General features: G+C 38.2%; 1 protein-coding gene across 1 annotated transcript in view; it reads right to left on the bottom strand.

Annotated features, from left to right (window-relative positions):
• SNTG1 (syntrophin gamma 1) overlaps positions 1 to 17,282 on the bottom strand; it is a 335,406-nt gene that overhangs the window by 2,998 nt on the left and 315,126 nt on the right. The window contains exon 17 of the mRNA XM_090037318.1: positions 14,571 to 14,681. Coding sequence (XP_089893444.1) covers positions 14,571 to 14,681 — 111 coding nt within the window. The remainder of the gene's footprint in view (positions 1 to 14,570; positions 14,682 to 17,282) is intronic.

The raw sequence follows: 17,282 nt of genomic DNA, 5'->3' as shown, positions 1-17,282 counted from the left end.
GGTATATCTGTAATTGTACCACGTAAGGCAGACGCATTTTTTAATGGATTTCAAATTGGTATCTGTCATGTTTTAAAACATGAGGGGAAACTGGATGTCTACATTTTTTTTTTAACATTTCTGCTATTTTTATTGTTGTTCGTAGGATTGCGTTATCAAAATACTGTATTAAAATACTTAAGTTGCAAAATAAAGCACTAGAAATTAGCGGACAGACGGACAGATCTATTATTGTCTAAGCATACCTTTTTGTATATTTGACCTGTACACTATGTGAGAGAGTGTTCTCATGGGAAAAAAAAAATAAAATAGTATCATACAATTAAAAACTGTAATTATCCAGAAAGAAAGGGGTTTAATACATGCTCCATTCAATATAGGCTCTTCAAGTTGTTCATTCACCCAACTACTTTTCAGTCTATCTTCAGCAAATTATTATTTCCTGCCATTGCAGGGGGTCAGACTAGATGATCTACTCAGGTTCCTTCTGACCCTAGAAACTATTAAACTAGAATTAACATATTTCAAGCAACAAACCAGAGCGACCAAATAACCTTGCTAACATCTATGAGAAATAAAAACTTTGGAAAATAAGTAATAATGTTACTATACAGTATGATCTAATATCTAAAATGTGCTCGCCCAAATGATTAGTGATGGTAGATGAGATTCTCAACTCTTTCCTCAAAAATCAAAGTCTTCAACCGTTATGGTTGTGAGAAAAACATTTCTAATGTGATTTGAATGTCACTGAAGCAGAGATGTCTGCCTTGATTTGAAGACAACTGTAAAAAATAGGTTTGAGACATAAAATGCCACATTTAGTGCATGGGGTGTTAAATCTGATATCAGTGAAAACACTTCAAATGTCAACATTGTTAATTATTTTATTACTCATGAAAGCCATCAAGAACAGGCAAAAGAATAGCATTATTAAGATCTACAACTACATTTTTGAAGTGCTGAGCTTACCAGATTAATGTGGAAAAGAAGTTTTAAATTAAGATCAGTAGGGTTTAAACATCATGTGGCAGGAATGCAAGGGATACTAATTTTGTTTCCCTGTACAAAGAGGCTCAGCTTTCCAATATTTGGGAAACATTGGTACAAAATCTATACTTATGACTTCCAGGTGAGCAGGTTACATTTCCCATGTGCCAAGGAAATAATTATTCAATAGCTGTGAGTCAAATAATATTTCATAATGCCACAGAAGTAAATGTTTTGTGGCAACATGCAAAAACTCAGTCACAATGTGAACCTCACAAATAGTATATAATTTTAGTAGCATCCTCATCATCCCCAGCTAAAAGTTGTAGTTATATATACAGAAAGAGAATACATGAGTTGGAGAAAAAAACAGAACATTTTTAGCAAAGTTTTGCAACCAGTAGTTGCCTGAATAAGGTAGGTTCTTATTAAAGATAGGATATTTTCTTTAATACAAAATAGCAAAATGGATTAAAAAATAATATGTGAATGAAGTGTTGTGGTTAATCAAAGTAAAGTGCAGATTGAAAATGAGGATGTATGAAGTAAACAGTAGGAGAGAAATGAACAATTGTGGGCTAAAGAGCTTAATGAACATGTGTTCTACGTTCAGTCTATATCAACAAGAAGCACTGAAAAAGGTGTGCAGAAAAGGAAAAAGCCAATGGCAGAAATTTAAAATACATCACTGCATGTAACCTGCAAAATTCTTGCAATCATTAGTGAGATGCTGGTCCAGTATGCTGCAACTGATAAGATGTTTCTCAAGAGCAGAAATAATGTTAGAGAAGTACTACGGGAACAAAGACCCATCTGATAGCAGACAAAGCTAGACTGATAGATCAAAAAGACTGCCTGAATGCATATAACAAAATTCACACAAATGGATTATAGTGGTGCTTGAACTGATATAAAAACAACCATTATTGATGAAATTTATATGAAGTATAAATGGTAAAGTATATGCTGGATCTGGAGCAATATTACTGGCAACATAATATCATAATACTGGCAACTATAATAATTTTAGACAAAAGCAGATCTTGGAATTTTCCAAGACGACTTTTTCATCTTTGGGCACATCTACAGGACATTCCTCCCACCCTTCCACTGCCAACAAACAAGTTCTTGTCCACTTGCCCTGGCTGGCGTGAACAACCGACTGGCAAGTATGCAGATTCCACTGTTGTGAGCATGAACATAAAAGAGTGCTTGGAGAGACCGAGAATTATGCTGTGGGGTGCTCAGGTTAGCTCTGAGCTGCTCAGGACCATTCCTAAACTTCTTGCTGTACGTTATTGCTGGTCCTTGGCAAATAAGTGTGGAGGGAGTATATTTTGTCAGCAGCAGACCTGCAGTCAAGATAGAAGTAAAATAAACTTGGTCTTTTTTATATTGCTATTTCTGTTGCCTCCAAAGAGGAGACATAAAAGGAAGGTCTAAAGAAGGGAGGCCTATTTCATATCAGTTTTATGAGGATGACCCATTTTATGTCAGAATGAGGCAGAGATGTATTCACTGATTAACATTATTTGTTTTTCAAAGCATAGAGGAGTGCCATTTGGCTTGAAGAAATGTTGTACCAGATAGAAATGGATCATCAGAAGTTTTGGGCATTATGAGCTAAATCTTATTTCAGCTTTATACACCTAAGCAGCATGTTAAATGGGGAGGAGGAAGAAGACCCTCTCATCATTTTAGCTCAGTAACCTAATCCATTAACCACTTGCTCGGGAATACAAGATCCAGGTTTAAAACCCCCCTCACTTTCAGGGAGTTTGAACCTGCTTCTACCACTTCCCAGCAATGTTTTTCAATTAACAGGCCATAGGCTAGACATTGCACAGAGTGCTCTCCAGTCCTCCTCTTGAAGTTGGCCCACTGAACAGCCAGAAGGGAAGATATGTGGAGGAAGGAGAAAAAAAAAAAAAACAAGCCAGAAGACATATGGCTCAATGAAGTGACCAAAGGCAAATGGGATCAGCCCTAACAGAAAATGAAAAATATCTGGGGCGTGAAAAGAGTAAGTATAATACTAGTAATTTCTGAGGTGTAGAGATACCATGATAGGGGATGACACAGCCATGCTGTGTAATTTTGAAGTTGACACTCTTATAGGGTCATGGAATCTTCAAAGGGCGATATTGATGGGCATCTCTAAAATAGTGAGAAAGGTGAAAAAATTCTAAATGCTGATGCTAATAATGCAACTATAATTGTATTCAGCTAATTTGTTTATACTGGATGGTAGGGAAAAAACTCAAAACATCTGTGCATCATAAATAATAAATCTGAATGATATTGCTGTAGCTTTAAAAATAATTTAAACACAGATAAGATGTGTATTACATTATACTGCAATAACGTTTTTACACTCATCAAAAGAACAACACAGGGCAAAGAAAGGGCCTGTCTGAATTTATAAATCCCCAAATAAATAGATACATTAGGAATATTTCTGCCAGTAGACCACAACTGAGGGAGCAAGAAACAAGTTTTTCTTCTGCAGACACCACTTTTTTACATCAACCAAGTCCTGGAAGTAGACCTTCCATTCAGTTCTGTGTGCCCAGCTTTAGAAATATTTTTAATGGCCCCCCACAAACATCCCTTTAAGTCAGGTCTGTTCAACTGCTGGCCCCTGAGAGGTTAACATGCAGTCTGTGGGATCCTACAGCTGCATTTCCTACTGCTGTATGGTGTGTGGCAGGGGATGGCGAGAGCCAAGCCATGTGCAGCAGGGGACTGTGCCAAACTTGGATATCCCCACTTCAAATGAATTCTAGGAAACATACACATACACCCACAAATCCCCTCTGTTGTGAAGGTTGCCACACACACACTCAAAATTTTTCTTATTCTACTCTTTTCCATATACCTCAATTTTCACTCTGTCCTTCCATCCGTGCCACAAATTATCTTTCTGAACACAGTGTTATATCAAACTATCCAACCCAACAGCTGCTATACCAAGCATCTACAACTTCCAGTATCAGATGAAATAAAAATTGGTAAAAAGTGGTGTGCAAAAAAAAGTGGGGGGAAAGGACAAAAATCGCTGTGTATGATGCATGGTTTGTAGAAACTGATAACCCTTACAAAGCAAATATAAACTGACAAGGCCATATAAAACAGAAGAAGCTGTATTGACAAATGGAGTAACCCTTGAGCAAATCTGCTTTTAATGCCTTCTCAACTATCTAAATGTATATTTATGGCTTCAAACATCTGGTAATTTAGAAGTATTCATGTCAGCAATCATTTTTTTCATTCATTCATGTATATAATAGTTCTTGTGTAAAATGATTGTTTGTTCCAGAAAAACTTGGTTGAAGTCTTTTTATATAAAAATGGCATTATATCAAGAGTCAAACTTGCACCTGATCTGAAAATGGATGGCCCATTTGGAAATCCTGTGAGGAGGCTAACACTATGGACCATATTATTCATGAAGTTACTTAAGTTATTAAACCTTGGAATCTAGTCATCAAAACAGAGTAATTAGTGTGCACAGATCACATGTGTACACACTTAAGCACCCATTTAAAGCTGATTATTTTAAATTAGGGGCGATGAAGATATAAGCCATTATCTGGCAGAAGGGGAGGGGTAGAACCATTAATTGCTATGGCTCGCAGAGCTGCAGCAATTGATGCTGCTACAACTTGTCCTGCTACCAAAAATCTGGGTCAATGAAAAACCCCAGAGGCCATGTGCTGTGACACTGTGCATCAGAGTGGACTGACCCTACATGCTGGACTGGACCTGAAGAGTGAACCCACAAGACTCATCTAGCCCATGACCAAACAGGCCCTGTGGCGCTCATCCAGTCCATAGGGATGAATGGGTAGGAAACCACTCTTCTAAATCCAGGGTGCTGTGAAATTCACAGAAAAGTTCCAGGCTTGCAAAAAGAATTATAATTCAGAACAGTGAAAAGAAGTTTAAGAAAAGGGAAAAAGTCTGTTAAAAACAGTTAAATACATAAAATATAGAGACATTATAAGCTATATGACAATACACAAGAAAGTAGGCACAATATTTCCACTGCAGTTATGCCACTTCACACCACTTGTATTATCTGAGATTATAACATTTTGGTGAATTAAACTCTATTTGTATCTATTGGTGCTTATATTCTAGCTCTACACACATCTTGACCAGATGATGATAATGTGGTTACTCTTCTCTGGCCTAACTGAAATATCCTTCACCTCTCCACTTTCTTGAAAATTCAGCCTCTAACATGATCTTCAGATATAAAACAGTGCTCTTTGAACCCTTTCATTAGCTGCCACGTCACGTACTACATAGCCTAAATTCTGTTTGTTGTTTGCAGGGCCTTGAACTATCATATTAACCCTCTGTCCAGTTTCCATTTTCCCCCAATGCTCATTCCTGTCTTTGTGCCTCAGAAATGCTGTCCCATATATGTAGACTGATGGCTGTCAGCCAATAAGGCAAGCCAGCACTGGTTCTGTTTTCAAAGATTTAATAAAACTTCAGTGCTTTGTTCAAAGCAAATCAGAGGCAAATTTCCTTTTAAAAGTAATATGTATTACTGAATTTCCCCTGTCATCAAATCTTCTATGCATCCTTTGCAGTCTATTAGAAAATGAAAAGAGAAATTGTGAAAATGTGTGTGTATTCGATTCAATTTTCTGATCATTTCTAGGATATTCTGATGTGTCAGAGCACAATGTAAAAAGGGCAGTGGAGTTGACAGTACTCATCCTCTCCAGCCTCTTAACTTACAGACTTCTAGGGGTTGAACAGAGCAGCTGTAAGATAACTATAATTTGTGTCAGTAGATAATGGCCCCCATCCTATGTTTTGCTGGCAATGAAGATCGTTAGCCTATTTTCTTCTGAGTGTCTAGATAATGGCAATACTCCCATCCCCTCTAGAGATGCCTTCTCTACATGGGCAGATGAAAACTGCCATACTAGAAGGATTCTCAGATTTTGTCTTGAGGCAGCTTTAAGTTCCATCTGCGTTGCTAAAGTCTGATATGAAAAAGTTGAGGAGGACTGAAGAACTAGCTCTTGGGGCCTATGTTTTGTAAAGAACTAAGTACAGTACACTGTCAGCTCTAAACAAATGATCGTATCCTAAATTAACTGTAAATTACTAATGTACTATTTGTGGCTCTTGTACTGAAAAACCAATCACCTTATACAAACATGGTCTGTGACTAGTGCTGTACTTTCAGCAAATGAATGAGAAATGTACTTATAGCAAAAACTTGATTTAGCAGTAAAAAGCTGTTAAAAATTATATTGGGGCAAACCTACAGCTATACAGCTATATTTTTCTAAGTTAGAAATTCCTGTTTTTCAGCTGAATTTCAAAATTAAAGCCAAAATTCTACAGTTTGAAAGCAACTTTCACTGAATCCACATAAAAGCAACACCGAAATACATAGAAATCTCTCTTACTCCAAACAGGGTATCCATTGCTCTGCCCTCTGGGGCAATGGGTATCCATTATGCTGACTCAGGAGTGGCAGTGCAGAATAGATTTCATGTTATAAAGCTGTCAAAAACCAGTTTTATAATCACAGCCATCTCTAGGGGTGTGCAGGGCCCAGGGCACATCAGCCTGTGCGGGGCCGGGGCTGGGGCAGGGGGCAGGCACGAGTGACCGGAATATGGGGGGGGGGGGGGAGTGGCAAGTGGCTGGAGCATGGGGTGGGGTGTGGCACATGGCGGCTGCAGCAGGGCCTGTACGGTACTGTCTGTTACGCCCCGCAAGGTGTGAGGCCCAGGGCAGTTGCCCTGATTCATATCCCCCTAAGAACAGCTGTGTATTTAATAGGGGTCTCAATATACAAGCTTCCTGGTTGTACAGGTAAATGCAACTCCATTCTGGAATATTGAAACGAACAAGTTTTCATACCTATAATGCTGGTGTTAAAAAAAGTAACAAGGTTATTAACTAAGCAGAAGAACCCAGACTACCTGTAGGCCATCTCCACTAACATTAAACTGTTTTAACTCAGGAGCATAATGTAAATCCTGAAAAATATTGGTCTGGACACTAGTTACAAAGGTTAATGACAGAATACGCAATAGGCCAGAATGGTACACGTGGCCTTCTTGTCCCACCCATTATGATAGACATATACATGGGTTTTGTTATTCAATTAATGCTGAAGAACAAAATTGTATATTGACAATATACATAATTTTTGCTTTATAATACCATGCATACATATAGCATAATTGCGTAAATATACTTTTAGTCAGTAGTTTTTAAAATCAGCTTTTAACTAAATCAGAATCATATTTTCTAATTTAGTAGGTGTGCAATCACATTTAATTCTATCAGAATTAATTTATATATCAAGGGTACATAAATTGTTTTTACTTGCTCACTTACTAAGTTCGAAATTAGATTATGTATAGTAATATCAAAAAATATCAAAAGTTGGTTCAGTTTGGGTGCTAAGTAGTTCACTCTATTTGAGGGCCTATCAAAACTAAACAGTGTCTCTTGTGGGATTTAAAATATTCATATTTTTTGCCAGAAAAATAATACCAAAGTAGTCTCTATTATATTTATTTATCATGGTTTTGCATTATTAGACTAAGGTGAGAAATGCAGTGGCTTCTGAAGAGTACTGAAGCCCTGAGACTGCATTAAAACTTGGGAGTTGCTACTCTGAAGATTAAAAATAGTAACAAGTCACAGAACTCTAAGCAGTCAGATGTCCTTGTCCTTTGTAAACAGGTAGATACCTATACATATTCCTCCTGCATTTGTATCAGCGATGGGAGGAATAAACTCTAATCTTTTTACCCCTTCCACTCCCGATATTTATGCAAGAAAAAGAGGAAGTAAAAAGATTTGAGTCTCTTGAGCGGAAGCTCTATTTTGAAGCTCTCAGGCTTTGCAACATCTACACCTGAGTGACAGCTCAGAAATAACTATTACTGGTTGAGAGCTTTGGTGATTAAGGATGCCCCTTACTAGTTTAGTTTTCTCCTTAGAAGAGATACAGGTTTTGTCTTTGTGTTCATCAAGACCTAATGGCCACACCCTTCCATGGACAAACTAGAATCTGACCTTTAGCAATTTGAAGTTTGATTAGTGATAGCATAACTGCTAAGGGCTATATAAACCACATAATTACTAACCGACTGGCCAAAGAAAAGCAGCAATAGAAAGTCATTATACAACAGTAAGCAATATGCATGTGATATTTGTAGAGTATAGAGTAAACATTAAAATATGGTAAATGATTTTCAAGCTTAAAAAGAAATACACCTGCAAGAGCTGTAACTAAATGTATAGTGCATAATAATGCATACCTCAAAGTATGCCATTTTGCATTTGGTTAACTCAAGCATGAAATACATTGTACAAAACTTCAGCAGCATTAAAAAATATTAGGTATCAGTGTCACTGATGGGCTTTCCATCACTACTTAGGAATATAAACTCCAGTAGCGATCCAGTTGAGAAGAAAACAAGGCTGACTGATGAATGGATGCTGTTTTACATCTGGCAATAAGCAGCTTTCTTAGGTTCCTCTAATATTAATAGCTGTAGTTCTAAATATTTGCAGAAATCTAAAACAGTTGAGGAACAATCTAACAGACTGCAGTGCTAAGGTTTAAGGTGTTGCTACCTGGTTATTTGGATTTCTCTAAAATGCGTTCATGCACAGCTTTTAGAATACATATACAATATCAGCAACTTCATCCAAAATTGAATCCAAATTTAGCAATGAACTGTGGAATTCTCTTGTGCTTGGGCACACAAATACTGCTGGTTTGACAGCTATTATCACACAGGTAAACAGTAAAGCATAGCTATCAGATCAGCATGAGAAGGACAGTTCATGTAGCAATGTATATGGGAAGGATAGGAAGAAAACTCAGGGACCAGACTCCCAATCTGTGAAATCAACATCAAACACTTTCACATAAGCTTGTGACTCGCATGAAGTAATCTTCCAAGGCTTCTGGCTCCCAGTGGCCATGACACATTTTTACTGAATTATTGCTTAATGTGCTCGCGCCTGCTTAATAGGGCTGTGTGAAACAGCACCATTTCATTTCAACTTCCATTTTGCCATTTCAGTGGGACTGTGCTTTGTTTCGAGTTTCATTTAATTTCGAAAGCACTGTTCTATCTTGTTTCATCTAAACTGTTTCACTGTTTTGATGCTGTTTGGACATTTTGCCCATAGCCTATAATGGGGAAGCACAAAACTGCCTATAACCTTGTCAGTTTTTAGCACATTGGGATGAAAATAGTAGGGATTGTTGCCAATTCTGTTGGCATGAAGTCTGCCACGTTTCAAGGAGATAGGTGCAGGAGTTTCTGGAAAACTGTACCTCCAGCTTCTGACAATCAAAACTCATGTCATCTGTGTATGTTAAGGCAGAGCAGGGTGAAAACTACAGACATGGTAGCCCCTGCTGAGGCCAAAAAGCCTGCCAGCTTTCATAGATATAGGTGCAGTGATTTCTGGGAAACTGCACCTCAAGCTTCTGACAAGAAAAACTCGTGGCGTGTGAGTGTGAGTGTGTGTGTGTGTGTGTGTGTGTTAAGGTGCACCATCACTGGTGCTGGGGTGTCTACATGACATGGTAGTGTGCCCCAATGAAGTCTCCTCCTCCCTTACAGCCTCAGTTCAGTCCACCACCTCAACTGACAACAGGTAATAACTTGATATACAGCACAGTAGCACCAGCAGCATCTCAGGCAGCCAAACAGTCACAGTCCAAAGCAGAGCAGTCATTCCCTGCTCTTCCCCCTCCCTCTCCTTACTTTCTGTTTCCCTGCAGGCAAGCCCAGCTTCAGCTTCGAAACGTGAAACGTTTTGAAACTTTTGACACATTTCAACTGCTCTCATTTCGAGGCTGTTTCGAAGCCCTTTGTTTCATTTCAATTTTGCTGTTTTGAGCTTGAAACAGCATTGGAACAAAAAATAGCCAGTGAAATTTCACATAACCCTACTGCTTAGTCTCCTGCCTGGTGGTTAGGATACATTCTTGGGAAGTGCAAATGTGGGTTTAAATCCCTTTGGGGTGGGCTAAGCCTAGAACCCAGGCCTCCCCCTTCCTAGATCTTAAACTCTAGGAAATTGAGTAAAAGCTGGGCACCATGACTGCTGCTCTCTGCTAGGTAACTATCCCCTTTGTGAAGGGATCCAGACATGAGGCAAGCATATACAGAGAAGCTGTTCACTGAGAAAATGGAAGGGCCATAGTACTGTCCTCTAGAATGGTACAAGGCTGCCCACTGCCAAAATGGGAAAGCTATTTGTTTCCCTGTGTGGAATAGGACAACACACTTGAGGCTGGATATGTGCTAATGGGCTTGTGGCAGAAAAAACAGGCATTTTAGAAATGTGATAGGATCTAGAATGTTACATCTATCTGTGGCATAATGATTTCCTACGTTCCCCAGGGCAGTATGGCTCTGAGCCATCCACAGTACAAGACCATGCCTAACAGGCCATTTACTTCTTAGTGAGATAGCTATAGTTATGAATATTCATCAAAATCTTTAACAGATGCTCTGGAAAATTCCCAAGATCTAATTTTAAATGAAGTCTCCAGACAATGTGCTACACATGAGATCCAGGATTACAGGCATTTCTGAAAATCCAATCAACATTTCCCAATGAAAACCAAGTGTTAAAAAAGAGAAAGGTAAACCTTGTAAGTAACAAAGCGATAGGACTACTTTGTACCACCTCCAATCATGGTGAGCAGTACTTTGTATGAGAAGTTCCTCTGATTCTGATTAGGCTACTGCTGATTTTTTTTAACTCCTGCTGTCTATCAGATAACTGCCTCCTCTCTGAGTGAGGGAATCCTGACAGGACACAAGAATAAGTGTAAGGTGTCCCTTGAGAGAATGGGAAAAGAATATGTATTTCCTTGTACATAGCATTCCCTTGTGCACAGAGTGATTTAAAGATAAGATCAAAGAATGAGCCCTATGGGTGCATCCTGATGATTGTGCACGTGTAGTTTGTGGTGCCTCAAAGCAGTTCCAGGCATTGCAAACCACATGCAGCACATGTGTGCTCATTTGCCACACTGCTAATTTGTAGTGCAGCAGTTTTAATTTGGCACCACCAAAAAAAGTGCTGTGGTGCATGCAGCAGTAGTGTGCACCACCAGAAATGGACCCTGGCTGCCAGAGCTGCACTATGGCTGCCAGCCGGGCTGTGAGTGGCTGGCCTGGCACCACTGCTGCCCTGGGAGGCCCCCAGGACCTCAGGAAAGGCTGCTGGGGCCAGCACAGGTGCTGGCCCCGGATTCACCTACCCCACCCAGGTCACCTTGGCATGTCCTGGAGTGCATGGGTAGGAGCATGCTTGGGGACAAATAGCAGCGGCGCAAATATGTGCCGCTGATATTTAACCCACTAGAAATGCATGTGTGCTCTGTGGTTTAATATGTTTAATTTACAACATAGTAATTGTACAAACAATCTGATTTGTGCTGGAGACTGGGTATGTTAGTTGATATAGAGTGTGTGCCACAGTTCATACATCAGCAAGTTGAAATAACTAGATCTACCTCAATTCAAGTGCCTTAGTGCTTTCCTGTGCTGATACAGTATGAGATTCTTTAATTATGTTCTAATCTGTTATGCTTTGATCATTAAGAGAAAAGAAATAAAATAAAAATAACAGATGCTTGCTTCCAGACATCAGGAAAATATTCTATCATAATAAAAAGAAAACTTTAAGAAGAAACTAGGGATTGTAATAGCATATTTATAATGATAATAATAAATAGGGCAAGAATCCACCACCCTTGCACACACTTGATTTCATTGGAATTTACTGCATAGAAAGGTCCTGTCCAGCATAAGCAAAAGTAGCAGAATCTGGCCTTTAGCAATACTTACTATTCATACAGCACCATCATAAGGCCCTCTCAAAGTGCCTAACAAAGGTATATGTAAGCATTATGAGACTAAATTAGAAATACAGACATTTCCAGGGCCAAATTGAAATGTTTCATCAAAATATAGGCTTTGTATGACATATCATGTTTAATTTAATCCATTAAAAGGTTATTTTAGTTTAGCTGAAAGCAAGAAACTTCACCCCATGCTTGTTTTAAGAAAATGCCAAAGAAATTATTGCATCATTAGTTTAACTAGTCTTAAAATGAAGACCCCACGTTCCCAGAACAGCAATTAGAGACTGATAATAAAAAAGTAAAGAATGGTTAGTTTTGTGCTGTGACTGTACTTAGGAGCGTGATACAAATTACTAATTATTTGCTTTAAGAAAAAAATAGCCACAGGAAATTGGGCCATTGATCTTGCCTCTCATTAACACATTAAGAATTTCTTTTCATAGCTATTTGAAGGAAAAAAGTATGAATATCTTCATCTTCTTTAAAATGTATTAACGCTAAAAAGTTCTGAAGACCATATTTTACCACAATTTTCTGCCACTTATTTCAATGGTAGCTTTTACACACACAACTTTAAACAACATTTGTAATTGAGAAGATAGCTGCAACTCATAAAATAAAAACAATTCAGTAAACAAATGTTATTAAAACACAAAAGGTAGTGTAGGAAGAAAAGATGAAGATTTTCATTGGGATTATCATGCATCAACCATTTTTCTTTAAATTTTACAAGTGGCAAGTATAGTGTCTTTCTCCCACTATGAATTAATACCATGATGAATTATGTAGATTCCTAGTCCTTTAAGACACTAATACAACACTTGCATTTTTGCTTCTGAGCTTTTTACTTATTACATTAATTCAGATCATTCTCCTCTAGCACAGGAAGGAAAATCTCTTTCAGTTAAGCTACAGCCTCACCACAGCATGGGATGTGCCCACAGATAGCCAAGAAATTGGTGTTTTTTAAATTTATACTAATTTTTTTTAGAGGTTTTGGTTCAAATCAAGATTGGGGTTTAGATTTAAGTGAAGTTACAGCTAACCAAGTTATTGTAAGAACAAGATTTCCACAAGTATATAGATCTGTATAAATCTTGTACTATCATTTATAACTTATCGATCAAACCAGGAAGAAATCTCACAGGAAATGCTATTTTCATGAGTTTACAGTTGATTCAAAACCAAAACTGAGAATTAGATTCCTTCTTATTTGATTCTGGCACAGAAACAAAATTATGCTGATGACTTCTTCAAGAAAAAGCAAGGAGCTATATAGACCACCACTACCTTTGGTGTTACATATACCTTAGAATACAATCCATGTCATTCCTGATAGGGATGAAGAGAAGAATGAAGACAGTATAAAGACAGAGAATAAGATCCAACATAACCATATAGGCCTTGTGGTCTTCTGATTATGATAAAAAGAGCAAGCTATCATTCACAAAAACTATAAACAGTGTATAAATACATTGATATCACTTAAATTATTTAAAAAACTTGTAAAAACCTACCAAAAATTCCAAACTGGTCAATTTCATTGTGCAACAATTCATACAACTCTGCTGAATATCTACTAATTTTGTTTCTCTCACTAACTTTATGCATTAAACTGAATATCATTTCAGCATTGGTCAATTAGACTGAACTTAATTCTGTCTTTCCTTGTGTAACAGGGGGCTTCCTTGGGGCCAGTCTACCCAGTTGGCCCAGTTTCTGGGCCAACCACCTGACTCCTCTCCTGCCTTCCCTTGATGATATATTATTATGTTGTTAATTAGACAGGAGGCTGCCCATTTCTTGCCCCAATGCCCAGGTGCGCTATCTGCGGCTCCATTCCTCCCTTACACCACAGCCCAAGCCTTGCAGATGGCATCCAAAGTTCTTATCATCACCGTCCCCACACTGGGCCCCAGAATCCTCCAATCCAGACCCCAAACTAGATTCCCTCCAATCAGGTCGCCTACTCCACCCTCATTCTGGGTTACCTAGCTCCCTGAACTCTTTCCCCTCTCAGGCATGGTCCACCCAGTACCTTTGGCCACACAGGCCCTGGCCTCCAAGGCCAGTCAGAAACCTCAGGCCCTCAGCTCTGGGCATCTCTCATGGTGGGCCCCTGGTCCTTTTGACCGTTCTGGTCCAGGCCCCAGCACTGACCAGTCAAGGGTATTCTAGGTCAGGCTTTTGAGTCTGTAGCCCACTCTCTAACTTGGGTCCACCTTCTTGGCCCGACTATGGGTTAACCCACGCGGTTGTGGGAGCTGGGATTAAGGTGCCCTGATCCACTTTTTACCGGGGTGGTAACTAGCCTGGTATTTCCTGGGGGCTCCTGCACCACTCAGAACCCCACCAGGCCACCCACTCCTGGCAGGGTACAGTTTTAGGTCATGCCCAGGACCAGGAGCCTCCAAACCACCCCTACAGCTCCTGCCCTTACCTATAGGCTGTTGCATGCAGCCTTGCAGCCAGGCAATGTTTCTGCCTGGCCTGCTAGCAGCAAACTGCTGTGTTTATATAGGTGGCCAGAGATCTAAAATGGCCACCACAATCCAGCACCTGTTGGCTGCTTGGCTCAGCCATTAAAGTGGCAGGCACCACCAGAGTCCTGCCACACCTTGGTTGTTTGTTTAGCTGTTAATATACTTCTGACTTTATGATATAATAAATATTTTATTTTTACCTTTGCTTCAATCTGCTTAGTATCTGGATTTTGGAACAAAAACTTGATTTTGCTCTTGCCATCATCTGAAGAGCCTTTAAGCTGAGAAAACTTGTACCTCCAAAGTACAGCCTAAAAAAAACAAAACATAAAGATTGGTCAGAATAGGTATTATATAAAAGTGAATTAAAAAGATAGGATGTTCATGAACCTTTGTAACCTACCTATGGTACACAATTAAACCAATGCAGTGTTCACTAGCCTGAAATCCCTTTGATCATATAGCTGTATTATACTTTGGCAGTGTCTGATTCAGATCAGTCAGACTGCATTTGTGCAATTTTCTTTGAAACCCCTTTAGCTCTATTCAACCCTGGTTAACAAAAAGAAAGGGTCATTTAATCCACTGTGATGTCAAAAAAATAAAGGCCTTTTTTTCCCCTGTGGATAAGTCACACACATCCTTTAAGTGCTAACTTGTCACAGAATTTCTCTTTTTTTATTTCCATAAAAGAAATTATTCATATATATATATATGCATAAAAATGAAACAAAATTAAAACAAATACTTATTTTCCAAATGTAGTAAGAGAAAACAATGTAGTAATGAAAACCAGCAATATGCACTGGGAGCTTAATTGTGGAGAGGATAATCAAGTCTATGCTTAAATTCAAGTTTATGAAAAACCTATTAAAGTAAAAAAAAAAAAAAAAGACAAGAATTACATGGGTGAAAATAAACATAGTGAAGTGCTTTGCTGAGCTTTGAAACCAGGCAGAAATCCCAGAGGAGGAGCTGATTTCACAAAATTACTGTTGATTCAAAGCCAGAACTGAAAAATAACCCCCTTCCAATAGCAGTATAAGAACCCAGTACAGGGCACTTGGGGTGACTGCCGCACACAGTGCAGTGACAACTTTGGTTTGTCACTGCCACTACAATCACAATTGAGTGGCTACAGAAAAAGCTATTTTTTTTATCACAATCCCCCAACCCCATCCCTATTAGATCCCCCTAGTTACACTACTGCCTTCTAATTTTGATTCTGACACAGTGCTTAGTGCTCAACACCTTCAAGACTGAGCAGCAAATCCAAACTTTAAAAATATGACTTAACATACCAAACATAGCAAATTAATATATGATTGTTATAATACTGTTATTGACTAACTGTAATAATTGTACCTGTTAGATAATACAAATGTTTAAAAGAACATCTTGTAGTTTTGATCTAGTGTTATGCATAGATACTTGAGAAACCAAATGTTATGCTATATTTAACCTCATGTGAGGAGGACAAGCTAATTATATATTGCTTCCCAGAAATTTTCTCTTGTTCAGTCTAAATGAAGTATTTTTGGACCAGCAGATTATCTGAAGTATTAAAATCTTTCATTGTGGGATAACAAAACTTCATGTTTAACAACCCTCTTTCCACTTGGAGTTTGTTGGTATTTTGAGGAGACATTAATTTCATGGACTTTTGATGACAAACACTGAAGGTAAGAAGTTTTGTTAATTTTTTCATCTAATGGTCTGTAAATGAATTCTTTTGGCTTAATTAGCATCACACTTCCATCTGTGCTTTTTAACCACAAGCAGAAACCATTTATGTACTTGGAAATTAGCATTTTAAAGTTAGAGATGGTCTAGAACTTCCATCACCATAATTCAGGCTGGTTCCCTTGGATACAATGAAAATCTATGAGTTTATACTACGTGATGATCTGGTTTTGCATTTTTTTCCCTTTGAAATAAACAGAGTAATTTCTGTTAGAAGCTGTTTTAATAACTGCTAAAAATAATAGCAATCTATTTCTATATCAAGACAAAACAAAACTGTGGAAATAACAAATGCATCCATTTGCCTTGAGAATTTTAGTTTTGTACTTACTACATAATGACTGAACATTGCCATTCAAGTCTTGGCACTATTTTTTCCTGTGATTTGAAGTAAAAATTGCAATGCAACATAACTTGGAATATCAGCCCCAAGTAAGAAAAAAACTCAGTAGATACTTTCATTCTGTAGGTGATCTTCAACTATTGCAAACAGAATTAAGCACATATTGCTGTATATAAAAAAGGGGAGACTGAAACTCCATGTGAAATTATACCATATACATTTGAAATGCTTTCTCACTGGAATATCCTATCCTATTCCACATTTCCAGTGCAATTTCCCTGTATCTTGTGCTATCTTTCCCACCTGTGGGAAATTAGGGCATAACACATCTAAATAGCTATCAAATCATATTGATTATATTTCACATCCACTTTTCATTCACTTTTTATGTGTTTTCAGGATTATGCAAAGTGCGTTGGAACTGGAAAGTCAAGCCCCTTGTCTTGCTGGAACAACAGCAAACTTTATTACAATAATTTACTTCTCATATGTAAAGTTAGATGGCTAATGCCTATCTATGTTCCAAGAAAAGTGTATTCAAAGAAGCAAGTTGTCTTTAACTTGGTATGGGCAGACTGGAAAAAAAAAATTGGTTAGCTAAATTACTTTTAGACACACTAAAACTTTTAGACTATCATAAAACCCTTTATGATACATCTTCTCTAAACCTTTTGAGATGGAAAATTGAGACTCTACATATGCTTATAAAGCCAAAACCACAAAATGGTGCGCATACAATTTAGGCCTAACAGGTAGTTTACATGCCTGTGTCCAAAATTTAGATGCTCAAAACCCATACTTGGCTGCTGTTTAGCCTATGAAGCTC

This window comes from Crocodylus siamensis, chromosome 3 (assembly GCF_052110815.1).
Source record: "Crocodylus siamensis isolate JL-2025a chromosome 3, ASM5211081v1, whole genome shotgun sequence".
Taxonomy (NCBI): Eukaryota; Metazoa; Chordata; order Crocodylia; family Crocodylidae; genus Crocodylus; species Crocodylus siamensis.
Note: the sequence above shows the minus strand (reverse complement) of the source record. Positions and strands in the feature narration are given on the sequence as shown.